Below are 27,425 nucleotides of genomic sequence, written 5' to 3'. Positions count from 1 at the left end.
TTATTCTCCTTGTCACAGGTTTTTTAATGAGCTTATTACCCTCTTCAAAACAAAACAGAAACACCTCAAATTTTGAGTGAAAAAATTCCATTCTGTATTAAATTGCCTATGAACTTTGAAGAATGACCCGTGATTACCATTTCATTGAAGGTAGGCCCTGGAGACATAGAATAGATAAGACTTAAGAGTTACTTCCTTCCCACGTTGTCATACTTCTGTCAGTCTTCTCCACTTTTCTCTATACCCCACACATGGGTGGTCCACAGTATTTGATAGTAAATTCAAACTGGAGTAGATATGGGAGGCCCTGGTGTAAAATTTGATGCATAATCTGTTATTGAGTAGATTACCAGAGTTACCTCTGATGCTAGGCACTCTCTGTAGAGTAGCCAGCTCTGTGTGTGTGTGTGTGTGTTTTTAGAAAGTTGATGAATGCTGATCTAGGTATTGTCCTGTTATTTAGCAATTATGCCAGTCTCTTTCTTCAGTTGGTTGTGCCTCACTTGTGATTGATATTCTAAGCAGGAACTGAATAGAAGCACAAAGAAAGAATTTTAAATCAAATTAAGGCACTTTTATTTGTGAAGGGTAATTGCTGGAAAGACTTAAGGGGCTAGAGCTTCTCCTGATTGCATTATGCGGCTGCAAATAATTACATTCAAAATTATTGGGCCAGGGTAAGATTTCAAATAAGTAAACAGTAACAGACCTCTTCTTTTTGAATCTACTTAATATTTGTGTGACTGTAACAGACTTTGGTGCCCCTGTTTAACTTGCTGTTTACTTATTTGTATTACTTTCCAGTCTTGTCCAGAATTTTATGCTGAAGTGTTTGTGCCTGTGGAACACAAAGCAGCTGCTCATCTGTATTCTAGAGAAGGTTACTTGCAGAGTATTGCATAACTGCCCGTCTCTTAAGAAGTCAGATGCCAAAAAAACCAGAAAGGTTCCTTAGCATAGGAACATCAAACTCTTTTGCCTTGGAATGAGCTCTTCATTCTTTTAGATCAAAATATTTCTCTAATCCTATATAGCTGGGAGAGTGTGTTTTGTTTTTTGTTAGTGTCAAGTCCATTAGGTAATGCAGAGAAGTGGTGTCTGTAAGATTTTGGAAGAAAGCCTTTGCACATAAAAGCAGTAAAGCAGCATTTTCCTGTGGAAAAGAGAGAGAGTCTCTCTCCTTCTCTTTAGGAAGATTTTACAGAAGTAATCTTGGAGATTATTTTTCTGCATTGTGGTCTGTTGCCAAACTATCCAGTCCAAGCCGATGTGAATTTACTCATGTTGCTTGTACACAGCAGGCTTGAAAGGAAAGTAACTGCATACATTTGAATGGTGGGTGTTCTTTTGAAAAAGGTTTTCCTTATGGTGGGGTAGTGGTGTTCTTCCTTGGGGACTCGAGTTCTGTCTTTTGCTCATCCATTATTGGTAAACACTGTCCTCTCTTCCTGCTCCAATCTCTATTTAAACTATAGTGCTCCTTTAAAAAAACCATTTCCCCTGCCTGTTCAAGACCCTCGTTCAGTAAAAACCTGCCTTGTCAGCAGTGCCGTCTCCCCGGCTCTTTCTCAGTGCTCATGTTAATTTCTGAAAAATGACCCCCACCCCAGCATGCCCCCTTAGTCTTTTCCCTTCACCTTCCTTGTGTTCTGGTCATGCTAAATGAACATTGACTAGCATATGCCACATTTCCATGTCTGAGGCTGCATTCCTGACGCTCCAGGTTCAAAAAGTGGCATCAGGCACTGCTTCTGAAGCATTTGCCTGATTCTAAAACTCCCCAACACCTGGCAATGAAGGTGAGTGTTCTGAAGTCAGTATAGCTGTGCTTACCTGGAGTGGACTAAACATTAAACTTTGGCTGATATAAACTCTTGATTAAAATGAATTCCTGGGAATAAAATGAATTCCTCCAGAATATAGAGGCAAAGATCTAAAGAAATTTATGTGGAAGAAGCCCATATTATAAAAATCCTGAAAAATAAGTGCTAGCTAAAAGTTATAATTATTAATGCCACTGATATAAAGTCCTGCCTGCACTTCTGTCTTGACGTTCAAGCTTTAAGTTACCTCAGTTGGTTGACTGGATCTGTACCCTTTTCTGTTTTACAGATGTTCGTTGTGGACCGAGTAGAAGGAGATAGCTGTTCTCTGAATGAATTTACAGTGACTGGCTCAACATACGCTCCCATAGGAGAAGTGTAAGCTTGATTCTTGCACAGCAGCACTTAGGGCTTGAATTTAACAGCCTGAAAGAGAAGTGGATAATGTAAAGCGGGACTGAAGTGTAACCTCTTGATTTGTAGATTACCAATTTAAATCTAATCTTTTGGAATAGTTAATTTTGTGAGGAAATTGCAGGCTTTCCACAAGGTTATTGATATTTCGCCCATCTTAGGGAGAAGAGTGTTATTGGTCTCACTTAATAAGTTATTTACTGTGAGCACTCCAAGCATTATAAATATACTCTAGATCTGTCCTTCAGAATTACATTGTTGTCCTAGAATATATTTCTTATGTGTGCAATCTTTCATTATGAATACTGTTGTGCAGGCTTGTGTTTCAGCACTTGCCTGGCAGCTTATGAGGACAAGGATTTGCATGCAGGTGAGTGAGTAACCTGGTATAGAATAGGTAAAGCACTGTTTCCTCCTTGGAGCCCACCACCACACACCAGGCTGCTAGAGGAAGGACAGACCTCTCCATCTGACCTCTACTGGCTCCCAGAAGGCTAGAATTTGTTGTTGTTTAATTTGGCAGGCCTATAAAATTACAAGACTGCTATGCTTTCCCTCCTTCGAACCTTAATTTCTCCAAATTGTTCTGAAATGTTATGTTTTTGAATCTACATATCATACTACCACTTCTCTTATGCCTTTGTCTCTGCTTTCCGTATAAAGAAACGTGCGCACACTAGTGTCTTTTCAGTTCTTCATAGCTCCAAAGAAAGGCACAGATTGTTAATGTTGAGATGATGACTGGAAAAGACATAACATCTATTGTCATTTCCTAGTTGATGTCTTTGTTTACGTGGAGCCCTTAAGAGGAGCACATGAGGTGTCATGATTCATCAGTGCTTCAGCAAAGCTAATTTCCCCCAAGTAGAGCGAAATCTCAATTTGTCCAGTCTTTATAGTCATTGATGACAAGCTTTTGATGTGAATCAATCCCATGATGGGCCCTTTCTAAATGTTCTTTGTGTAATATTAATTTCAATTACCCTTGAACAAAATTCACTTAGGGCAAAAGTGAAATACAGCATCTTAAAAACATGCAGCACACTTGCCTCATTGATCATGGTTCCTTTTCATATTTGAGTGGGCAAGGAGGAATTCTTAATTAGGACACAGGAACTTTAAATGCCCATGTTTTAAAAGACTACCTGTAAAAGTGAGGTCTGCTGTTGATTCTGGCCTTGTAAACATAATGCAGCATGAAATGTCCATTCACATTCATGTCAATGTGATTTATTTATCCCAATCGCAAGCTGCAGGGGGCTTTCCGGATTTCAGCATATGAAGAATGAGAATAACATGAACATGCCAGAGAGGGAAGGATCTTAGCCAGCGGTTTACTCTGATACAGCACAGAAAGTCTCACCATCTATTTTTCTCTTGAATATTTTTGACAGGCATAAAGATGAGAAACTGATCAAATGCAGTCAGTATGATGGTCTTATAGAACTGGCAACAATCTGTGCCCTTTGCAACGATTCTTCTCTGGATTTCAATGAGGTAAGTATCTCCTCCTAATTCAAGAGAGGGAGCAAAGTGGTTGCTGTTGCTCTCCTACGTTAGAAAGGGCTGCAGCACGAGTGTCAAGGTACATTCCTCCCATCCTCTTTGATTAAGGGTATTTATCTGTTCACAGGAACAGATACTTTCCCTCAAGGGTGTGTTTGTTTAGTCTTTTATGCACCTCTTTTCCAGCAGTTGTGTCCAAGACAAATTGCTCAGTTGTTTTCGGTTATTAAATCTGTACAAATAGATAGCAAATGAAATAAATAAATAAAGTATACAGCAAATGAAATAACAATTCAGCAGCAGGATATCCAAACCAAGGCATCAAGTTAAAACAACTAAAAACAGCCACAGACTGAAATAATCAGATTTTAATGTTGCATCAAAATATCAACAATGTAGGTCTTGACCAGACATCCCCACTAAGGGAATTTAAGAATGGGGTTGCCACAATACAACATATTTATACTTTTCTGATAGATGCATTTTTGACACCTGTAAAAGAAGCCTTGTATGCATATCTACTATCTAGGTATTTTCCTGAATCATGTGAAAAGTGACTGTGCCTGCACCAGTTAGTTTTTCATGATCTGGGAAACGTATAGTTTTATCTTGGCGCTGAAGAACCTTGGTGTTGTATGAAACAATGCATACATGAATTCATACAAAGAACTCTGACAGATATGAGAGCACCTAAGTCTGAAGCTAAACAGGTGTGAACTTGAACAGTCCCTTGAATTAGTCTGGAAGCTTTGCATCGAGGGGGCGTTGCATCGAGCAGGAGTGCAGGAGTAAGGAAAAATATGGGGAAAGAAGGCCAGAAGAAAGAGGCGCTTGTACACATGGTTGGTTATACAATATTAGCTTGAAAAAGCACTTCCATAATGAGTGCTGGTTGAGATGCACCTTTAAAATAGTTAGGCAGAACACTAAATAAGGAACAGCCAAGGGAAGTGGGCTTTTGAGACAAGGTAGTGTATTCTTCTAATTAACAAATAGGTTTTCTTATGCTGAGCCTGTGCTGATAGTCCCCATACCAAGTGCAAAGAATGTGACTTACACATACAAATAAAAGACAGTGACCTTTTGGTGCTGAGCAGGACAGAGGAAGGTAAAACGTTTGGATAAAGGAGCATAAATAATAGGCAAGGGTTAACATAGCAGAACATTCAGGACAGTTATGCTTCTTTGGGGGGTTTATGCAAAAGTTGATATAGAAGGAAATAACTTGATAGATGCAGTGGGGAGAAAGGTCACAGACATGAGTGGAAGAAGTCAAAGTGTAGGGCTGCAGAGTGAATCAAGAGAAAGTAGTAGACTGCCGGGAACGAAACCCTTAGAAACTAGGGCTTGAAGTGTCATTAGAAAGTATAGACTAGTATGAGTAAACACTTGAAAGGGCTGATGTGGCTTAGACTTATGTTCTCACTGTGCCAGTCTACTTACTGCTACAAAATGGGGGCCTCTTATGGCACTTAAGGTACAAATGCAAGTCAAGGTAACCCCCCACACACAGCAGGTCTTTGTGTGCTGGAAAAGGAAGCAATAATTGGTACAGTACAAAAATATATTTTCAATAAAATCCATTATTGCATAAATAGATTTTATTACAAATTCTGGTTTTGTTTTCATTTTAAATAAGAATTTTTGGATGTCTGTTATCAAGAAGACTCCCAAAATATGTAAGTGATAGGCAAACTGTGATACTAATCATGCTAATTACATTTTTGTTAAAGGCTAAAGGAGTGTATGAAAAGGTTGGTGAAGCCACAGAGACTGCCCTCACGTGTCTGGTGGAGAAGATGAATGTGTTTGACACAGAGTTGAAAGGACTGTCCAGAATTGAACGGGCAAACGCTTGCAACTCGGTCAGTACTTCTGAAGTAATACACAGCAGAGAACCAAGTAAAACTCTTCTCCTTTCCTGCTGGTTCATTGCACTCCAATTCTGACTTCTCCATCTTCCCACCTCCTTTCTGCAGGTGATAAAGCAACTCATGAAGAAAGAGTTCACCCTTGAATTCTCAAGGGATAGAAAGTCCATGTCGGTGTACTGCTCTCCAAACAAGCCCAGCCGGACTACTATGAGCAAGATGTTCGTTAAGGCAAGTATGCTTCATGGAAGCAGGCGGTTATACTTAGCTACAAGGCAGCATGGCTCTTGAAGTTGTGCCAGAACAGAATTGCAGTGGCGTCTCAAAAAATAAATCTGTGCTTAGTAGTATTCGACCCCTGCAGTTGAGTGAGCTACTTTAATTTAATTTTATTTTTTTCCCCTTGATGGCTTTGTGGTGTGAAGGCAAGTGATTGTGATTCTGATCTTTCCTGGAAGGCTAATTGACTCCCACTTTGTGCTCCTGCAGGGTGCTCCCGAAGGAGTAATTGACAGGTGTACACACATCCGGGTTGGAAGCACTAAAGTGCCATTGACACCAGGAATTAAGCAGAAGATCATGAGCGTCATCCGAGAGTGGGGCACAGGCCGAGATACCCTGCGCTGCTTGGCTTTAGCAACACATGACAATCCACTAAGAAGGGAAGACATGAAATTAGAGGATTCTGCAAATTTCATTACTTACGAGGTTGGTTTACTGTCAAATTGCAGCTTGAGGAGAATGGCAGAAGTTTCCTCAAACAAAGTGAGCTTTGTCTTTGGATGGAAACACCAAGTGAGCCACTCGGAGGTCCTTGGAGGAAGGGATGTAGCTGGTGTTAGTTTGTAACATTTAGCATCTCCATCCTAGTCCCATCCTAGTACATTGTGCATTTATCACTAGGCATCCTGGGTAGTGTTCATGCCCTTGCAACTAACACAGCTGGTGATAAACTCCACCTAATCCTAGGCTACAAAAATTTACCTAGGGCTGTCTAGTCTCTATTCCTTACCTATAGAATGGGAACAGTAGCAACTGACCTCTGTGGATTGTTGGGAAGATGAACAAATTAAAACAAAAATGCTGTACAAGCAGTAATAGCAGTGCCTTTTTCCTAGAAAAATAGGTACTCATCATGAAGTTGTTACAGTAAGTGCCACACTCTTTAACCAAAAAAAGAGGCTTCAGTACTTCGTACCCTTGAGTACCCCCTCAAAAAAACCTGACAAGTAATATAACAATGGTAAAAGACATATTAGTTCTGTTCAGCAACTTAAGAATGTGTGCCTTTTACCTTGTTACTGGAAAATCTGAATGCTTAATGAGGTTTATTCTTGTTTCAGACCAATTTGACATTTGTTGGCTGTGTGGGGATGCTGGATCCCCCACGAATTGAAGTGGCATCATCCATAAAGTTATGCCGGCAAGCTGGTATTCGTGTGATTATGATAACAGGGGACAACAAGGGGACAGCAGTGGCCATCTGTCGTCGTATTGGCATCTTTGGGGAAGAAGAAGATGTCACCACGAGAGCCTTTACAGGGCGTGAGTTTGATGAACTTTCCCTGGCTGCCCAGAGGGACGCTTGCCTAAACGCGCGCTGCTTTGCCCGTGTGGAGCCTTCCCATAAGTCTAAGATTGTTGAGTTTCTCCAGTCTTTTGATGAGATCACAGCTATGGTAAGTGTGAAGGGGGGGGCATTAGATAGGCGGCAACTTCTTGTGTAGAGAAAGATCTGTGTACTAGTTGAGGGGAGGGGTCTTTATGCAGTTGCATTTTATGGAGGTTCCAAACAGTTCTCTCCCAGCATGAAGATGCAGAATAGGATAGAACGTACATTAGTCCGCCCTAACGTGCTGCCCAGTTATCAGATGATGAAGATGGGGCTGTGCTTTGAACCAGTTCTGCTGTATGCTGGCACAATGGGCCATGTCATTGCCCCCGCTTGTCAAACTTTCTCTTTCAGACTGGAGATGGTGTAAATGATGCCCCAGCACTGAAGAAAGCAGAGATTGGCATTGCTATGGGGTCAGGCACCGCGGTGGCAAAGACAGCTTCAGAAATGGTGCTGGCTGATGACAACTTCTCGACCATTGTAGCAGCTGTGGAAGAGGGACGTGCAATCTACAATAACATGAAACAATTCATTCGCTACCTCATCTCCTCCAATGTTGGAGAGGTCGTATGGTAGGTGTGCCAAGCAATCTCAACTCCCCTCAAGAACTGCACAAGTGAACTTTGTTGATATAAATTGAGCTGGTCTGGCCTCCTGGGACAAATTCAATCCAGAGGTGGCTGACAAGCGACTTAGGGAACCTTTCCCGTCCCCCCTTAAACAGAAGAAAATGTCAGAGGATGGATTTGAAGAGTGCTTAGTGGCAACTCAGCTCTGGACAATTTGTTAGCAAAGACCATAGATGTGCCAAACCAGAGAGCTTTTAAGTGCAAACTAGAGCTTTAAGTGTAACAATGTATTCTTCAGAACCACTTCTGCTGTTTTGGGTAATGAAAGAGTGGTTTGCAAAGACACACTGAATGTCCCTAGTTGCCAACGACTATCATTCTCATCCCACTTTCAATGCAGCACTCAAGTTCTCCTTTCCATAGGCTGCATAGGACTTGCCTTGGTTGTCGAATAGCGTCAAGAACTGTTAGGATTGCAGCTAATTTGAATACTTGACTCTTAAATAGTTGTAACCCAGTTTCCTCTCATGCTGTGAAAACCCTAAGTACAACATATCCATTAAATCCTTCAGTTAACATGATTAATCTTACTTCTGCTCTTTTTTTGACAGTATCTTCCTGACTGCTGCCTTGGGTTTCCCTGAAGCTTTAATTCCTGTGCAGCTGTTGTGGGTAAACCTTGTGACTGATGGACTCCCTGCTACTGCTCTGGGATTCAACCCCCCTGATCTTGACATCATGGACAAACCACCTCGTAATCCCAAAGAGCCCTTGATCTCTGGGTGGCTCTTCTTCCGCTACTTGGCTATTGGATGTGAGTGTTGATTTTGGATTTGCGAACCCCTGGATAGAACAAGAGGTTTTCTGCTTTCCCCCTTCCCTCATTCCCAGTACCTCCCTGTTCCCTTCCCTTCTCCCCTTTGCTCTTGCACAAGTGAGTCCAATTAGGGCAGCAGCATGGCATCAGCCGGTCCGCATTGCAATTTGGCAGAATGGTAGAAGTTAGCTTAAAGGTACTGAAACTTGTTATCACCTGCTGTTGCTGCATCCTTTCCTCCTCACCTTCCTTTCTCTTGGCAATTGCTAATCTTGCAGAAGATGGCTGCAAAGTGCCACTTGGACCAGTCTCTCTCAAACTTGGGTCGCCAGCTGTTGTTGGACTGCAGCTTTCATCATCCCTAGCTAGCAGGACCAGTGGTCAGGGGTGATAGGAGTTGTAGTCCAACAACAGCGGGGGACCTATGTTTGAGAAACTCACTTTGAACAGTTTACTTACCAAGCTAAATCTACTTCTGAACTCTCCATTTTAACTAAGCACCCAAAATGTTTTTTTAAAGCCAGCATTGCCTTGGATTGAATTATCTGATAAAATAATTTGTGTGTTTGTAGAAGAGTTAACTTCCGTTAGGCAGGTTTTCAGTGGGGAAAGTGTAAGTGTGTCTTGCACAGAGCTCTGGCCCCATCTCTGGGTCTGTTTTTAAATGAGATATGTGGTGCTGGAAAGAATCCAGTTTTGGTTACTTGGCATTCAAGATATGAGCATGGATAGCAATTGCAGGAAATGGGCAAGGGTTACACAGTAACCTATTGTACAGAGGAGAGAAAGTTCAGGTGAGGTGAGCAGGCAATACAGTTGGCCCATTATTCAGCCTAGAAAGACCTAAAATTATTTCCCCCCCCCCTTTAAGGCTACGTTGGAGCTGCTACGGTGGGAGCTGCTGCTTGGTGGTTTATTGCTGCTGATGGTGGCCCAAGAATTACCTACTACCAGCTGGTAATATTTTCTTCTCAATATTTCAACATTAGCATTTTTGGAATAAGGCTTACATTTTTGTAGTGCTGTTGGCTATCTATGGTGTTTAAGTGGAATGCACTGGTATCTTTTCAAAATAACACCAGTTCTTATCTTTGGAAAGATCTTACATATGTCAAAAAACTAATTCCTGCTTAAAATAAAGATCAGATTAGAGTGTTTAAGAAAAAGCTTTGGTTTGTTCAACTTTATAGCTGAACAACAACAAGAATTATAATGATGGTTGATAGCACAAGAGTATTTTGATGAGCTGCAGCCGGGGGACGAGGAGCAGTGATGTCATGAGGGTACTTAACTAGTATTTGTGTTCACATTTTCCAGAGCCATTTTCTGCAGTGCAAAGAGGACAATCCAGATTTTGAAGGTGTTGACTGTGTGGTCTTTGAGTCTCCATACCCTATGACAATGGCACTTTCCGTTTTGGTCACTATAGAGATGTGTAATGCACTCAACAGGTTGGTGTGCTTGAAATGGATGCTTTCATGTGCCGTGTGTCGGTGATGCGGTGATGGGAGCTCTAGATTGCATCATGCTATTTGAAGAACTTGCCTTGACTGCAGAAGTTCTGCATTTGGGTGATTTTCACTGTATTTCTGGAATTCAGTGACTTTAGGGATTCAGCTACTTTTACTTTTTTTAACAATGGGTTTAAATAAATCAATGAAGGAGCAGTGCACGAGATGGGGCAGAAGAAGTAGTTTTTTCATCTGCAGAAACTGAAGAGAAATATTGCCTGCCTTAAGCTTCACAGGACATCTGTCTCGGCACCGTCAGAAGCATTGCAACGTTAGACAGGCTTGATCCAGTGCAATGTAGATATATGGAGCAGGATCTGGGTCAGCAGTTTTTGCAGAACTTTCATAGGGAGCTATTAAAGCAGGTGGACCTTTCACTAGAGAGCTGGTGATGGGTTGTGGGCCTACAAAACTGGGCACTAGGAGAAATGCCTTGTGCTGTAGCACATGCGTGCACTTGGTATCTTGGCAGCCAGAACTGGAAAAAACAAAAGAAGCCCCCTGCATTAAGAGTTTTTAAAGCTAGTGGAAGGGGAAAGTAGAGTGGCAGACTCTCTGAGCCTGCCGAAGATAAGAGCTGGTGAAGTGCTGTGGCTTTGAGCAGGAGCTGTGAGCCCTGGGTCAAGTCACACATGCTGCTGTGAACTGTGAAGCTTTAGGTACGCCTTCATTCTTTTTTCCAGCCTGTCAGAGAACCAGTCCTTGATGCGGATGCCTCCTTGGGAGAACGTCTGGCTGCTGGGTTCCATTTGCTTGTCCATGTCTCTTCACTTCCTTATCCTCTACGTGGAGCCACTGCCAGTAAGTTTGCATAGCTCATGTTCCAGGACAAGTCTTGAGCCAAGCAAGACAAGCTCTTGGTCATCCCCAGCTCTCTTGCCCCTCAGCTCAGTCAAAAGGCTTCACCAATAATGCTATTTCTCTTCCATTCCCCAGCTGATCTTCCAGATCACACCTCTGAATCTGACCCAGTGGCTGATGGTGTTGAAAATCTCGCTGCCTGTCATCCTGCTGGACGAGACACTTAAATTTGTGGCCCGTAACTACCTAGAGCCTGGTAAAGATAGTGTGCCGCCTGCCACCAAGCCACGCTCTTTGTCCGCATGCACCGAAGGGATTTCCTGGCCGTTTGTGTTCATTACCCTTCCCCTGGTTATTTGGCTGTATAGCACAGACACTAACTTTAGCGACATGTTCTTGTCTTGACCTGAAGAGATAACAGTTTGACAGAGAGATGTTTAACTTAAATCAATTTTTTTATTGTTTAAAGCAATTGTCTTATTCTGCTGAATTTTCACATGAACATATTTGCCGGTGTCTGAGGTTCCATATTCTATGCCGGCCCTTCCCCATCCCGGCGCCCTCCACGTACCTGCTGTTACAACTCCCATCAGCCACAGCCAGCCCCCCTGTGCTTGCCGGGCCCAATGGGAGTTGTACCCCAGACACCTGGGAGGGGCACCAGGTGGTGGAAGGGCTGAGCTAGACGTTTTGGGTTTTTTCTTTTCCTTCCCCTGACCCAACTCCAGTGGGGGAGTAGCATTTCTCCCCACCCCCTTTTATACACATCTAGGGTGTCCATTGACATGTACAGAGAAATTTAACACTATTTTATGCAAATATTTTTTGTAGAGGAGAAGCATGTACAGTGTTCTGTTTAATAGTCAACTCATCCTTGTAAAAACAAACAAAAAAAGTGCTTTGCGGGGGGAGTGCCAGTGGACACTATATTGAGCAAACTGTAATTGGTAGCAGATTTTAGGGAATGAATGTTTTTGTGTGTGTTTTCTTAAACTAAAAAGCATGCAATTGTTTATGTCTTCTGCATGGTCACCTAATCTTAATTTGTCATTCAGCTGGTTTTTTTCTGCACTGGGCAGATGTATACGCTACCTCAGTATCTGCTCCCCTTTTTTGCCCTTTCCAATATTTTTAAATAACAACTGAATCTTGTTTACACCTGTATTTGTAAGAGGTATGCTTATTTTTGCTGGTGCAGAAAATACCACTCCAGGGGCAACCTATTACTGTTCTCCTCCTCAACCCCCCCATCACATGTAGATTTTTTTAAAAAGACAAATATTATTTATTTAAATATCTTATGTATTTTTATTGTAACAGCATTTTCACCAGCATTGCCCACTTTGGGATGGTGGGGGAGAAGCAGGAAAGGTAAAAGGCTACCTGGATAGACTTCAGGCAAAGCAAAAAATAAAAAAATAAACTTTTTTTAATTGAGAAAATTTTGTTTCTCATTTCATTTATACCTTGGAGGCTGCTCCATTTTAATTAGCAAAATCCATGCGTCAATATTTTTTGTGTTCTTTTTTTTTTAAAAGTGGGGGCATTCATAATGGGACCTGGAAACAAAGGACTTGCGTTTGCACAGCTGGAGTTCTCACAGGGTCTTTTTTTGGTTAGGTCTCTTAACTCTCAGTGCCACATCTTGGGATATAGTCTGCTGGCCACATCTTACCCTGAAGTGGCAAAGTAACAAATTTGTGTGCGTGTGCGTGTTACGTCTCTGTGTGTGCTTTTGTAAAATCTGTAAATACCACATGACCAAATGAACATATTGTATAGAACTATTTTTATTTTTAATGTGGCACTAACCACCATCATTCTATTGCGATAAATGTTACCGCATGTTGTGTTTCCCCCCCTCCAAATTGAGTCCTGTATCAACAATGTGTAAGTTCATTAACAGTCCTAACTGTGTGGTGTTTCTCTCCAATGCCTTCCAACATTCATCGACTGAAGTGAGTATCTCTCTTCCATTTCACCATTCCAGTGGTGATGTGCTGTGTTAAAAAAAGATAGCATATGCTGTATACATGTCAAAGAATAAATGCTAATTTTCCCTTCATTCCATGCTGCGTTTTGTCAGATATTCTGCTGTGCTACATTATTATCACCACTCTTCACATTCTGCCTCCAGTATCATAAGGCTCAGATGTCTTGAAGAACAAGCATATTTTGCACCCCCAATTTCTATCGGGTTAAATCTTTAGAACCAAGCTAGCAAGACCTGTGCCCTGAAAGTATTAGAGAATTAACAGCGTTTCCCCTTCCTAAATTCACATTAAACTCTTCCTTAGCAACCGTCAGCACCTCCAGGGTGGCTTTGCTGCAGTGGAAGCTTTTTTAGATAATCTATCTTCCCCACATCTCAAAAGTAATAGGCATCCTTGAACATGGGTCCCAATTAGCTTCTTGTAGTTTTCATACTGTACTTTGATGCTCTTGGACTTCTTTGTTTTGTTATAAAGGTGTCATGAACCATTCCAGATAACAGATATTAACTTCAGAAGGCCAAAGGTCTTTCAGTTACATTCTCTCAGGTATTGTGTTTGTAACAGAACAGTATCTTAATAGTTCTCAGTGAGTAGAGACTCTTCTTGTGTCCCACAAAAACAGCAACGGAGCAGTCGAATGAACATAACACGGTTGAATCCCGAGGGACTGGGGGACATGTTCTGTCAAAGCAGCAGATAGCATGCTGGCTTTGCAGTGTTTTTCAGTCACCTGCTAGGGCACTCTTCGTTTAGGAGCTGGATGGATTAAAATTCGGCAAGAGTCCTTTTAAGACTCTGTGACTAGCACAGAATGGATAAGCTCAAAGTGCTCTGGGGTGTAAAGTGAAATCCCTTGCAGGTGGAAGGTTTCACTAGCAGACGTTAAAAATGAGGACCTTGCAACTCAGGAGTGTGTTAGGAGCACAGCAGTAAGCAGCCTTCTTAGGCAAAGTTTTCATGTCATCCTAAATCTAGACTCCAGTGCTGACCTTAGTGCACATGCTATCTCCACACCCCCTTGCCTTAGTCTGGCTTTGCCTGAGCTTGGGAATGGGAAGCAGCACGATATTATCAGTGCAGGCTGACTTCTGTGACAGGGGTAGCTAATCTGTGACCTGCCAGATATTGCTGGACTACACTCTGTCTCTGACCATTCTGTGCTACTCATTGGGGCTAAAAACACTGCCAAAGGTAGCTCAGTTAAGTAGAGCATGGTGCTGATAATGCCAAGGTTGCAGGTTTGATCCCTGTACGGGATAGCTACACATCCCTATGTTGCAGGGGGTTGGACTAAATGATCTTTGGAGCCCCTTCCAACTCATTGGGCCTAATGGAAGCTGGGAGTCAAACAGCATCTTCAAGGCCACAGATTAGCCTCATAGGCAGGCCCAGAAGCATCAGCTTCTGGCTTCTTGACACCTGCACCATATTGGCCATATTCTGTCTAGCTGTAGGTCTCTGGTTTCCTTCAGCTGTTCCTCCCTTGCTCCTCACAAAAGTGAACACAAAGACAGCCCCAATGTATCTCAGTATTTTATTTAACATACTCAAAGTAAAAGAGTACAGGTCCCTTCCTTGATGGGGTTATAATCTCAGATTTGACAGGAGGGGGTTTGAGCAGAGAAAACTCTTTCTCAGTTACATGGATTTAGGAGGACTAAGCAGGTATGCCAAAGACCTCACAGGAGGCTGGGAGAGGTTTTGAAGAGGGAAGCAAGAAATGGCATTGTGCAAATGTTCTGGGAAGCAGTATCACCCATGAAGGTCTGGAGGGGAGAAAGAGCAGAGTTAAGAGGAAGCTAAAACTTTCAGAGGTCCCCTACACTAAGCATATTTGGAGAACAAGAATCCTGAATGTCTGGACTCTTATGTGTGTGAATGTACACATGAAAAGCCCAGCTTAACCAAATGAAAATAGAAACCACGGTGGAAGTCCCTATTTCAGTTACTCATCTTTACAAGTGGCAGTGAGCTTGGACGATGCTGGTGGCAGAGGCTGGTGGCAGTTGGAATGCCAGCCACATTTGAAGGGCCACACAGGTAAGGGCAGGTTACCAAAATTGCTGTTTCTGAAAAGCAATGGAGCAGACCAGTAACTTTCAAGCCCACTTGTAAGAGGGTTCTTCCACGGATATCCATTTAGCCCAAATTGTTAACAGCTTGGAGTGTTTGTGAAGGTAGACAGTTCTTTATTTTTTTAATTTAAAAAATCTGTTGTGTTTTGATCTGCCTTCCATTTCTCACTGTGCTTTTCAGTTGGTTTAGACTGTTCTTGTCTCAGTGTTTCTCACCCAGATGAGGAGACATCTGCATAGCTGTATAGGGCGGTGGCACAGAATCCTGTGACCATCCCAATGGTGTCAGACTTCAAATCCCAACAGTCCCAACCACTATGGTCAAAGGGGATGATGGGAGTTGAGGTCCAACCACATAGGCTGGGGTAGATGAGTCAATAGTCTACTTGGTATAGAATAGCTTCAACGTTAATCTCTGAAGCACAGCTCCAGCACACTGGCCTTGCTCCTTCGTCTCTCATCCCCCTTTTGACTGAATTAGGGAGATAATAAAACATATGTTTGTGGTATGGTAAGCCATCTAGTTAAATGATATTTGCAATTCACAAGGCCAGTTATGGTAAGCAATATATTTCCCCAAGGGAAGCACACATTCTGCCAGGAGGTAAGATGGCTAGTCATCAACTTTTCCATTAGTGAAGCTTTTTCAAAGTGCTTTGAACCTTGCAGTGACCCCTTTGGAAAGGGGCACAGGGTGCCTTCCCCTTCTCACTGAATAAGGAGTTGTCTTTCCAAGCAGAACTTAACCCTAAATCTCTTAAAGCCCAGTGCAACCTTCGGTGGTTCTCACACCACCACGAGTTGGGTGAATATGGTAACTTTTCTAAGGCCATCCAGTAAGCTTAGAATTGAACCAGTGGCTCTAATGTTAAAAACCTGATGGAGCAGAGTCACCATTCAGGGAGGACATACTTTTCCTCCATAGAATCCCAGGTTCAATTAAAGCCCCCTCAGTGCAGCAACGATGGGAAACACCTTTGCCTGAAACCTTGTACAGATGCTGCCAGTTGAGGTTGACCAGCCGTCCTCCAACCTGGTGCCTTCTAGGTGATGTTGGATTTCACAACTCCCGTCCGCCCCAGCCAACGTGGCCCATGGGCGGGGGGATGGGAGTAGCAACCCACAAAGCATCTGGAGGATACATTTGATTAATAACTTGACTTAGTCCACAGCATTTTGGAGTGAAGCTTTCTTTTCTGATAAACATTCAACAATTTAGATGTTAAAAGAATGGCCAAATTGTGTTTATTTTCTCCCCATTTGTTTACCAGTACAAGTGGTGTCTTAAATCAACAGGGGATTTTTTATTGTTTAAACTGAATGCAAAGCAGCTTTGGTTTCGCTTAAATTAGTGTTTAATATTGGGGAATCTTAACTCTGTGGTGATAAAATGCAGTACAGCAGTTCTAGTGTCTCCCAAGGACGCAGCCAATAAGAGGCTTGAACGATGAGCAAACTGGATGGGTGAGGCGTAGGTAAAAACAGCCCAAGTTGTCTGTCCTTGCACCTGTCTTGTTTTACTTTTTGCACTTCTTAACCATCGTTTCCCTAATTTCTGCTTATTGCATTAAAACAAACAATAATAATGAAACACTAACACAGAGAGTAAAAAGATCTGCATATTTTCTAACACAAACACTGTGGGACAGGATACTGCAGTTGTACAATAACTGAGTTGAAAATTGCTATAGAACAGCAGAAGCAAATAGGGCAGGGGCTGAATCATGATGCAAGCTTCGTTCTGAACAAGGCAGGTGTAAGGATTTGGGGCACATGCCCAGGCCACCAATTGGCACAAAATGTCCACGTGCAATGGAGCTGGCCAACCAGGCAATGCACCAGCGATGTTGGTGTGTCTTCAACCAGCCTCTACCTGCCAGCCCTCTTACTCAAAGAAAACCGGGGGGCTGGGGGCTGGTTGTCAGCTTCCTCCTCCTCAGTCTCAGTGTTGACGTTGCAGAAGAGGAGGAAGGGGGCAAATTGAGAATGAGTTGGTGCTGTCTGTCATTGGCTCAGGCAGAGGCCATCGCTGGCTCTAGTTCCCCCTATTGTTGGGGGTTTCTGCCTTCCATTCTGCCAGCCATCAATGTCCACATGTTAACTCTGGGCAAGTAAAGTTGGTGGGTGGGGTCTCAACAGGACTCTGCCTTGTAAACAATCTCTTTTGAAATTAAAAGATGAAGAGGGCAGGAGGTGTGTCACCCCCCCCCGCTCCTGGTTCTTGTATGTCTCCATGAGCACAAGGCTGGCATGCCAATGGTTCTGGTGGCAAAGCTTTTCTGGAAGGAAGAAGGTTTCAGCAGATGGACTGGCCCTGCAGCCTTTATGCTGTCTCACCTTTTTAGTATACAGTGGTACCTCGGGTTAAGTACTTAATTCATTCCGGAGGTCCGTACTTAACCTGAAACTGTTCTTAACCTGAAGCACCACTTTAGCTAATGGGGCCTCCTGTTGCTGCAACGCCGCTGGAGCCCAATTTCTGTTCTTATCCTGAAGCAAAGTTCTTAAGCTGAAGCACTATTTCTGGGTTAGCAGAGTCTGTAACCTGAAGTGTATGTAACCCGAGGTACCACTGTATACTATACTTGGGGGGTCAGGGAGAGACAGGCTGGGGAAATAGCTTAATTCCTTATTGTACTTCTTTCCTTTTAATAATTTCCAAGGTACCAGCTGCATTCCAAACTACTGGGGCATACTAGACATCCTATGCTAAGGGGACTTGCAGTTGAAAGACCTCCACAAAATACCACAAAATTATTAGAAATTGAGAGAAAGTTTACAAACAAACATTGAATGAGAAGCAGTGCTGTTGCCTGGGGAGAATCTGAAAGGGAGACTGGTTGGATGGGCAGCCAGACTGACCTGTTTGCTAGGTAGAAATACGTAAAGGAAGCAAAAATGGACTAACAGAACCACTTCTCTTTTTGCTGCAAAGTTAATTGCATACTAGGAAATTGAATGGTAGGAATTTGTTAGGGCCTGAGAGCTCCAACATGCTGTGGCTAATCTGTAACTCTTAATTCACCGCAGACAAGCCATTAACAGCCAACAAGTGATGAAAAAGGATGTGTGAACATATTTTGGTTACTCCAGAGCTTTGGCAACAGCATTTTTTTCTCACCTCACTAAAGGTTTGGGAGGGAAGGGCTTGTGGAAGGCATGGGAAGCATTCAGAGGCTGCTGGGACCACAGCTCCCTTCCTCCTTGGTCACTGGCCAGTATGGCTGGAGCTGATGGGAGTTGGAGTACAATAGTATCTGGCAAGGCCGCAGGTCCCCCATCTTAGTAACTTAACAGTGAAAGGGAAATTTGTCCCTGTGTCCTGGAAATGGACAATTTTACGAAGTACAGTATCTTTAGCCTCCCTTGTACAACAGCTACTAAATCAAAAGATTTGGCAGTTTGGCTAAAGTTTTAAGGATTGGCTTATGGGGCAAATAGTGAGTGGAAATCTCTTAACTAGATGTCCTTCCAGCTTTTAATTCTCTGTCATACTTTTCCAATTAACATGTATTCTCCCATTTGAAAATGAGAGGATGCTTATCAGACTGTTAGAATTTAATTCTATCGCTTTTGAGCCTTTTAAAAATTACAATAATGTCCTTGCTTTTATTAAGCCTTCTTTATCCATCCTTTTCACTAACGTTTTCCCTCTCTCTCTCTCTCTCTCTCTCTCTTTATTTACAGCAAAACTGGAGTAATCACTTAGTCCTAGACAAATTTTGCAGAATTGTAAGGTTAATTTTCTTGCATGCGTCTTTAGGAACGCATCTACCGAAAACATCTGCATGAGTCTTGTAAATGGGAAAATAAAAATCTCTCCTTAAGGAGGGAGAAAAAAATAGAACTGAAAACTCGTGTTCCACGAAGGAAGTGTGTGGTGCTCTTAAAAAGCTTCAGTTTATATACAGATCTACCAATGTGCAATATGGTTTTTAACTGATAAAACAGACCTCTGCGAAGAAGTTTTGGGGTTGCATGAAGACAAGTCTCCCTAAACTGCTGAGCAAGAATTAATGAGTGGTGATTCGCCAAGTTTTATCTTTTTTCTTTTTCTTTCCATACTTCGTTGTGTAAAATGTCATAGTTTATAAAATGTACAATATTGGACTGTAATGCATGCTTTCAGTTGTAAGTAGCTGATAATCTCTATTGTATCTCAACATAACACTTAAAAACAGCTCTGTACAATATGCAATTCTATTTATACAGGTTCGTTGACAACGGTACTGTTGCTGAACGTTTAAGAAACTGTTAAACCTTCAATTCCATAACTTCAGCTTAAAAAAAAATATCTTGGAGTGTGCAGATAGGTCTATTTTGCACTGTAATAATGTAACTTATTTAAATCTAAAGCCGTAGACACACACTGGTGCAATACACATGTTGTGGTGCATTTTATCTTAACAACAAAAGCCTAATAATGAACCTAGTTCATAAAACAGCATGTGTGACCTTTTTTCTTTGTTAGAAGTTGTAAATAACATTGTCTGATTCAATGCTGATGGTGACAAGCATCACACCTGCCATCCTGGTTTCGGGTAAAATAAACTTATTCTATGATACATAGTTTGTGTGTTTTATTGGATATGCATTTAGTCCTGTTTAGGAACACGCAGGCTTCCTTGTAAGCTAATTCTAAACACGTTTACTGAGAGCCTGTCCTGCACATGATGCAGAGTAAGGTGGTAGGATTCTGGACTTCACTGCTTCAAACTATTGGAGAGTGCACATTTTTAATGTTCCCTGCATACTAAAGCAAAAGATGTCTGCTCCTTTTATATACTGAACTAGAAATTCAGAAAGAGAGAGACCAGCCTGTTGGATCAGGCCAGTAACCCATCCATCCCACCAGCCTGTTCTCTCAGTGGCCAACCAGGTTCCACACTGGGACACTGGCCAGCAGGGCCTGAGTGGAGCAGGACTCTTCCCACCTGAGATTCCCAGCCTTCGGAGCCAGTCTGCCTCTGATCCTGTAGGTGGCATGTAGTCCTTGTGGCTGGGAGCCACTGAGAACTCTATCCTCTATGACAGTGATGGCCAACTTGGCCCAACTGCTTTGGGACTACAATTCCCATCATCCCTGACCACTAGGTCCTGCTAGCTAGGGATGATGGGTGTTGTAGTCCCAAAACATCTGGAGGGCCGAGTTTGGCCATCACTGTCCTTTGAGAGAGTGCTTTTCTTTTCTTTTTAAGTCGAGCCCAGTTCCCATTTTAGGGAGCTTTTCTTACATGGGAGAATATTCAGAGCTATGAAATCCCAACCACAGGCTCAGGTGGGAGAGTTCAGAATTCTGCTTTTCATTCTATGTAATGTGTGGATTGGCTGGCTCTCAGGAATAAAAGCACATTGCACTGGCTGGGATCCAAAGAACCAAAGAAGGAAGCTTTTGAATTGGGCTTGTTAGAACGGCACGTTGCAGAGAAAATGCCCTCTGAAGTTGAAGAGGACTTCAAACCCCATTTGTGATATGGCCTATGCACATGTCATTCAAAGGAAAGAGAATGCCACTTAACACAGGCCCAAGCCCTTGGGTGCTGCTGCTTTGGATCTGTGACATCGGTTCCAGTGAGATTTCCTTCCAAGCTCTTCACACTTTTAAGTTTGTGGCATTACTTGCGCACGATTTCCTAGCAATGCCAAGGCAACACTTCTTCCTCTTAGAACTACATAGCGTTCCTCTTGGAGTGTGGCATGACTGGGGTAGAGAGTGTGTGTTAGAAGACAACCTCTATATAATCACCTTTTTCAAAACAAAACAAAAAATGTTTTCCATTGTTTGTATAAAAAAAGTGAGAGACGCAAACCATCTTGTGTCCCAACTGAATTATTTATATTTATATTTATATTTATATTTATTTAATTTTCTAAAGAGTGTACAACTGTTCATACACAAGACGTTAAAATCTTTAAAGCACAGGAAGTTTTCTGTGTGGTGAAATAATCATCCTCCCAAGTCAGAGTACTTAACCTGTAAAGTGCTTTCTGTAGTGGAGTCTGGTCCAGCAGGGTGAATGGCCCACCAATCTTCTGCCTGCCTCCTTTCTCCAGGGGGAGGTCACTCCTTGTCAACTTCCTCCTCAGTGTTGCCCTCATCAGGGATGAAGGGGCCAAAATGAGTTGGTTCTGGTGCCGTCTACTGTCAGTCTCCCTATATTCTGCCCTACCAGTCCCAATGGGCACCAGCCACTGGCTTCATAGAATCATAGAGTTGGAAGAGACCACAAGGGCCATCAAGTCCAACCCCCTGCCAAGCAGGAAACACCTTCATGGTAGAGCTCACACAAACAAAATAATTGTATGAGTTCTACCCACTCAATTAAATCTCCATGATTTAAAGACATCAGAGTATTTTCCTCTCTCTTCCTGGGCTACGACCTTCAACAGGAAGGAGTGATGAAAAAACCACCTGTGGCCCAAGTCCCATCAGCTCCCTGCCCAGGGTCTCACGGTCCCTTGCTGTGCGCTGCAGGCTGTGTGTGGCAGTATTATTTGTACCCACATGAATCAAGGAATTCTTTTTTCTTTTCTTTTTTTACAGCTGTATTTTAACTGTTTGACCAAGACTTGCTTTGTTTTAATAATTGCAAGCCGTATGAGGGATGGCCTCTGTAACCTGTACATCCACCTTGTTGGGTGTGCTTTAAATGGATCTGTTGTTAACACTGTAGAACTCTGTGACCCTGGATTCTAGTATTATGCAAATTGGAGGAAAACTCACACCAGAGTGGTAATCTCATAATCTGGGGAACCGGGTTTGCGTCTCCACTCCCCCACCTGCAGCTGCTGGGTGACCTTGGGCCAGTCACACTTCTCTGAAGTCTCTCAGCCCCACTCACCTCACAGAGCGTTTGTTGTGGGGGAGGAAGGGAAAGGAGAATGTGAGCCGCTTTGAGACTCCTTAAAGGGAGTGAAAGGCGGGATATCAAATCCAAACTCTTCTTCTTCTACCATGCATAGCTTTCTACCCCTCTTATTAGTCAGAGAAGAATTGATGGAGGCAGGAAGCAGTCAAAGCAAGGCAGATACTATTTTTTTCTGCTGCAATTGAGTCCCCGCCACCGCTGCGGGTGAGGACCCAGAACAAAGGTGTGTAACATACTTTAATGGCTTAGAAATTGCCCAAACCCTTAGCCAAAGACCACCCAAAAGCATCATATAAATATCACAGAAAGAGGCAGAAATGCAACAGAAATTTGAGTGTGTGTCTTGTCTCCTGTCCGTCAAGCAAGATACCTGATAATGTTTCCTGATTGCCTTTTCTTGGCCCGTCTGGGTCATTCTTTTGAAAATTGTAACTACCAATTGTTTCTGAACCTCCCCTGCTCATACACAAAACGTGCTATTTTGACTGGATTTGAAGGATTTGTAAGTGAAAATAACTATTGGGAAAGGTTCTTCCCAAGATAGTCCTTTCTACAGCAGAGTAAATATTTGGGGTCCTTAAGAAAGTCTAGATGGTTTCAGGATTGCTCTCCTGTAATATTTAACATATGTGGTTTATGTACTTATGTGTGTTTACATTGTGCACTTATGAACATTCATTTTGTATGCATTTTCCATACATGCACTTTAGAGCGATCATCATTCTTCGACTTCCCCACACATCCCTCCATGGGTTCTTATTTAATCCTTGTTTAGCTGAATTTCCTTCATTACTGCCCCTCTTAATTCATCTTACACTCTAGTTGTTTTTAACTGCTGCTCATATGTCTAGCCCCACTTGGAAATTTATCTGACTGTTGTATTGCTTTAAGTATTCTTTATGAACATTCATTTTATTTCTGACACCTTATAATTTTTATAACATGGGGAAGGGCATAGCTCAGTGGACAGAACAAACATATACTACTATATATACGTATACTACTGGATACGTATACTACTGTTTAATATTTATTGTGGTATTCATTGTTGTAAAAAATAACAAGAAGAAGGTTCTGGGGGAGAGAGGAAAGTGGGCCGTGGCAGCAGCAGTTCCCTCTTTTGTCTGGATATGAGGGCAGTTGCATAGAGCCCCCCTCGCCCTGGCAAAGGCAGGCACAAAAAATAAGCCTCGCCATCCTGCAGCAGTTGCCTGACCAAGAGCTCTGCCTCCTCCTCCTGGTTCTCCTCCTTGTCATCTTCATGCTCTTCATCCTCCTCACTGTCATTCTTGTCCTCCTCCCACCAGCAGTTTAATTTCAGGCATGGCAGAGGTGGGGTACCATTTTACTGTCTGGGGAGGGGAGAAAGGAAGCCATTCCACCAAGGTCCAAAAGAGGAAGAAGGCAATGGGGGGCAGGGGGCTTTGACCCCTCCCAGATCTTAGGAGGAGGGGGAGGAGGGGAGGATACTTCCATCATGCCTTGCCACCCTCAAACTTTGACCACTGAGGCTGCCACCATCATCACCCACCCAGCCACCTCCAACAACTCGCCAGGAGCCCCACTCTAGCTCCTTCTCCTTGGAGTCACAGGAATGGAAACAGCATGATGTTGGACCAGCACCAGCATCCTAAAAAAAGAGGAGCAAATATGTCCATTGGTGGAGTGTGTGGTGCAAGTAACCCTTCGCCCCCCTGAGTTCAGAAGGAAACATCAGGGTGGAGGTCTCCCTCACCTGGAAGGTGCAGTTGGGCCTTGGGGGGGCTGCCTGCAGGCGTTCTTTGTGACCCCCTCCAGATCCTCCAGCCACTTGCCAGGAAAAGGGAGGGGAAGAGAGAGAGACAGAGAGACTTTCTAAAGGAGAAGAGCTGAGTGACTCTCCGGCAGCATCTTTCTCCAGGGGGTTCCAACACAACACTGAGCTAGTGTGGGTAGCTATGTCTTTACCTGGGCTGTTGACCCTTAAGGTGATTCATAAACTATGCATCCCATTTCTGTGCTAGTAGGTTGTTTTAAACTAATTTCATTGCTGTAACCCAACCTGGGAGCAGAGGCGGAGATACCTGCTCCAGCACCCAGAGTGGACCGGAGTTCCCTAGCCGCCCGCCACCCGTGCGGTGAGTGTTGGGGTGCTGCTAGCCTCCCACTGCCTGCGGTGAGCGTATGGGGGGCGCAGTGAGCATGGGGGGCTGTGGCGATGTCCCCTCCCCGGATGGCACCTGGAGCAGACTGCACCCTCGCACCCCCCTTTCTCTGCCCGTGCCTGGGACCTGTGAGTGAAGGGCAGGTAGTTAAGAATGATAGACACACATACCAGGAGTGTGGGCCCAGGTACAGCAATGCAGAGAAGAGAGACAAGATGGAAGAAACATCCACACAGCAGGGCTGGCCTGTGCAGCTTTACAGGTTAAGTACTCTTTAAGTGAGGAGGAACATGGTTGTGTGGCTTCCCTTCTTACCTGTGGCCGTGGGACAGAGGAGGACCTCATTCAGAGGGAGGATGGGGCTGAAGGAGGGGCTCTGTGCCCCCTTCCTGTGGCATTCCAGAAGCACCACCAGGTCCATGAAGAGCAGCACACACAGGCCTAAGAGAGAGATGGTGTGGTTTCCTCTCTTCCCTTCCCTTGGTGCACCCAGCTCCCTCTCGCCAACTCTCCATTAAGCCACAGCCTCTCCCCTCTTTGATTCCTGTTCAAAGGAAGTGCATCCCCCTCCCCACCAAGAGGGCTAGCTTTGGCCAGTCACTGACCCACAGTCTTCCTCTGGGTGGTGTGCAAGCGAAGATGCCCCTCGTGGATCAGCTGGTGGCCCCCCAGGTCAAGGCTCTGGACAGCAGGGAGGAAAGACGCAGCATTGCAAGGAGGGGAAGAGCAGGATAAAGACAGGCACTCTTTGCATAGTTGTCAACTTACATATTTGAAAATAGGGGACCAGCAGCCTCGGAAATAAGGGATCAGCAGCCAAAATAAGGGATTTTCAGAGCGCAGGTATGTTCGACTTCTGAGCCCCTCTGAGCCAAAGGCAGAAAGCCCAGCCAGCAGCCAAACGAAGCCTCAAGCGGTGGTTCCCACAGCGCAGCAACCTGGCAAAGGGGATGCAGCAAGGAAAACCACCACCCCCTCTCCGCTGGGAAGCGCTGAGCAAAGCCGAGTCCCCAGGCAACATGGCCAATTTGATCGGCACAAGGCATGCAAGCTCCACCCCCCAGTCGTTCTTAGACTCCTTATTGGGTGAGCAACGCAGCCAAGCAACACAGTTGGAGCCTCCCTGGCTGGCAGGGAGGGAGGGAGAGGAGCTGCTTCCTTTGAAACCCGGGAAATTTAAGGGACATCATCAATAAGGGACAGCAGCGAGACACAGCGCTGGGATAAGGGACTGTCCCTCCAAATAAGGAACGCTTGACAGCTATGCATTCTTTGGGATCAGTCAGTTAACTGGCTACAAATCCACCTAGTAGTTACCTTGTTCAACCCACGTTTTACCGGCTTCCTTGCACAAGTTGTATTATGCTTATTTATTACATTTCTGTACCATCCTTCACCCAAGGATCACAGGGCAGTTTAGAATATTAAACACAAAAATACATAACACAATAACAAACAAAACCAATACCCCCCACATAGAATATATAAGGCATACCAGACTGTTCAAAACAATTCACACATTATTGTCTAATCCTTACCACCAGCTTCCTAGTGACTTTATCTCCACCCTGTTTCGCCATAGGAGATTTGCTTCAGACCTTCAGCCATTTTAGATACTCTTTTCTACCTTTCCCAGTTCTGAAATACCCTTTTTGAGGTGCAGTGTACATAGTATTTCAAGTGGGATTGCATTAGTCATGGCATTGCAACATTGGCAGCTGTGTTTTTCATCCCTTTCCTAATGATCCCTGGCATGGAATTTGCCTTTTTCCACAGCTGCCTCACACTGGCTCAACACTTTTATTGACCTGCCTACCCTGACCCCACAATCCCTTTTGTGCTCAGTGCGAACCTGCTTGCTCAGACCCCCATTGTCATAGACGTCATTTATATTTTTGCCTCAATGTGCATAGTTTTGCACATACACCCAACTACATTTGTAATTTTCTTGTCCTTTTCATTGCTGCCAATTATGACAGTTAGGGGTTAAAGGATCAAATCTTCCTGGCCCTTGCAGCTAAGAAGTAAGCTAAATAATCCGAGGTAATTCTCACCATTGTTGTCGTTGTCAATGATAATCCTTGGCAGACAGAGCAGCAAATGGATATGGAGTGGGAATAAAGCGTTCCCAAAACATTCCCTCCTCTAAACATACTGCAGAGTTAAGTTGGTGTTTTGCAATTCAGTAGCCAGAGAGGCATTGAAATGTTGAACAATGTCCCCCACCCCACCTTGACTTGCAGTTTTCCTTTTTATGGTATTGTTCCATGGAAATTTCCAGATCATTTGGCTGATGCTAATTCTTAATTGCAAATAGCTTCATCTTTCTCTTCTCTTCTTTGGATTTAAATGTTCATTTCAGAGAGGAGAATACCATGGTAACCTTTTGGACAGTCTGCTTAGAAGGAACCACACAGCAGGAATTATTTAATATTGAGGCTCCCAATCTAGATATTTCACACCTTGTGTGAACAGAGAATAAATGGAGGCATTGAGAATGGTCATCACAGTAGCAGAACAGGCTCCTGCCTCAGGCAAGGCCTAAAATTGGATCCTAGACTTTTACAGCCATATTGTTTATTATGGCTCTCCTGGATTTTAGCCAGCACTTGCTTGTAGCCTCTCTAAGTTAACTCCACCCCTAAAAGGCTAAGCCATTTTGTGTATTGTTCTCTCCCAACTTGTTGAGACAACATGCCTACTATTTTATTCTTCTTAGCTTCACTTAGCAGGGGCGGCACATTCTGTTTCACCACTTTAAGTGAAATGGGAACATGCTGGCACCCTCTGCTATCATCACCCTTCACTGCCGCCCTGCCGCCGTACCTGTCTTAACTGTGCTGCACGGAAACAGTTGGGAAACACTAGCAGTGGCACTGGCTTCCAGCTAGATATTGAAAGATCTCTCCAGAAACTGGTGCCACTACTGGAAGTAGAGGCAGTGGGGAGGGTGGCAGAGGCAGGTACCTCACCTTGCTTCCTCTGCTCAAGGTAGGCACCTCACCTTGCCTCACCAGTGGGCCTGGTCTGTCACTCATCCTGTAAATAGTTCCTGCATGAATAAAGCCTTTGACCTCCATTAACTGTAAGTGATCTTTTCAATCCAATTCACCCAAGCTGCAAGGTGCACATAGTTGACTCTGTCTTTTCATTGGCTCTGGCTCCACCTACCATTTGGGTTGCCTGCCTTCTGCCCTCTTGATTCTAACATGCACCAGCTACCATTGTTTCCAGCACAACATCTTCAGTGGATCTTCCCAGCCAATCTCTGTGCATAATAAGCTAATAAATCACTTAATTCAATTTCTAGGTGGCCCATTCCCCAGGGCTTTTTAAATAACAGGTAAAACACATGCATTGTATCCTATAAACACCTCGTTATACTGTTTTCGTATGCTCCGCCTCCCTGACTTTAG

The 27,425-nt window shown here is 43.6% G+C and overlaps 1 protein-coding gene and 1 long non-coding RNA gene across 5 annotated transcripts in view; one reads left to right on the top strand and one right to left on the bottom strand.

Moving 5' to 3' along the window:
• Positions 1 to 19,561, top strand: part of ATP2A2 (ATPase sarcoplasmic/endoplasmic reticulum Ca2+ transporting 2) — a 53,989-nt gene extending 34,428 nt beyond the window's left edge. Inside the window, exons 9-21 of one of the 3 annotated variants that reach the window (XR_014214629.1) lie at positions 2,113 to 2,201; positions 3,632 to 3,734; positions 5,477 to 5,608; positions 5,723 to 5,845; positions 6,104 to 6,322; positions 6,958 to 7,293; positions 7,581 to 7,801; positions 8,410 to 8,612; positions 9,487 to 9,572; positions 9,933 to 10,066; positions 10,810 to 10,927; positions 11,063 to 12,885; positions 18,684 to 19,561. Coding sequence is in view for 2 of the 3 variants with exons in the window: in XM_082203775.1 (XP_082059901.1) it covers positions 2,113 to 2,201; positions 3,632 to 3,734; positions 5,477 to 5,608; positions 5,723 to 5,845; positions 6,104 to 6,322; positions 6,958 to 7,293; positions 7,581 to 7,801; positions 8,410 to 8,612; positions 9,487 to 9,572; positions 9,933 to 10,066; positions 10,810 to 10,927; positions 11,063 to 11,332 (2,034 nt within the window). In the remaining variant the exon portion in view is untranslated. Of the gene's footprint in view, positions 1 to 2,112; positions 2,202 to 3,631; positions 3,735 to 5,476; positions 5,609 to 5,722; positions 5,846 to 6,103; positions 6,323 to 6,957; positions 7,294 to 7,580; positions 7,802 to 8,409; positions 8,613 to 9,486; positions 9,573 to 9,932; positions 10,067 to 10,809; positions 10,928 to 11,062; positions 12,993 to 18,683 lie in introns of those variants that run through there. The other 2 variants (XM_082203776.1, XM_082203775.1) reach the window with 2 other exon arrangements.
• Positions 19,562 to 22,882: 3,321 nt separating this feature from the next.
• LOC309521397 lies at positions 22,883 to 27,045 on the bottom strand. Of its 2 annotated transcripts, XR_014214656.1 has the most exons (3): positions 24,325 to 24,448; positions 23,397 to 23,495; positions 22,883 to 23,217 (listed from the first exon to the last, which is right to left on the bottom strand). It is a non-coding gene; the product is annotated as an uncharacterized lncRNA (long non-coding RNA). The 2 variants fall into 2 exon arrangements; XR_014214655.1 differs by having other exon boundaries at positions 22,883 to 23,495; positions 24,325 to 27,045.
• Between the last annotated feature and the right edge of the window lie 380 nt (positions 27,046 to 27,425).

Source organism: Podarcis vaucheri (assembly GCF_965113315.1).
Source record: "Podarcis vaucheri genome assembly, chromosome: 16".
Taxonomy (NCBI): domain Eukaryota; kingdom Metazoa; phylum Chordata; class Lepidosauria; order Squamata; family Lacertidae; genus Podarcis; species Podarcis vaucheri.
The sequence above is the reverse complement of the archived record's forward strand: the minus strand, read 5'-3'. Positions and strand labels throughout refer to the sequence as shown.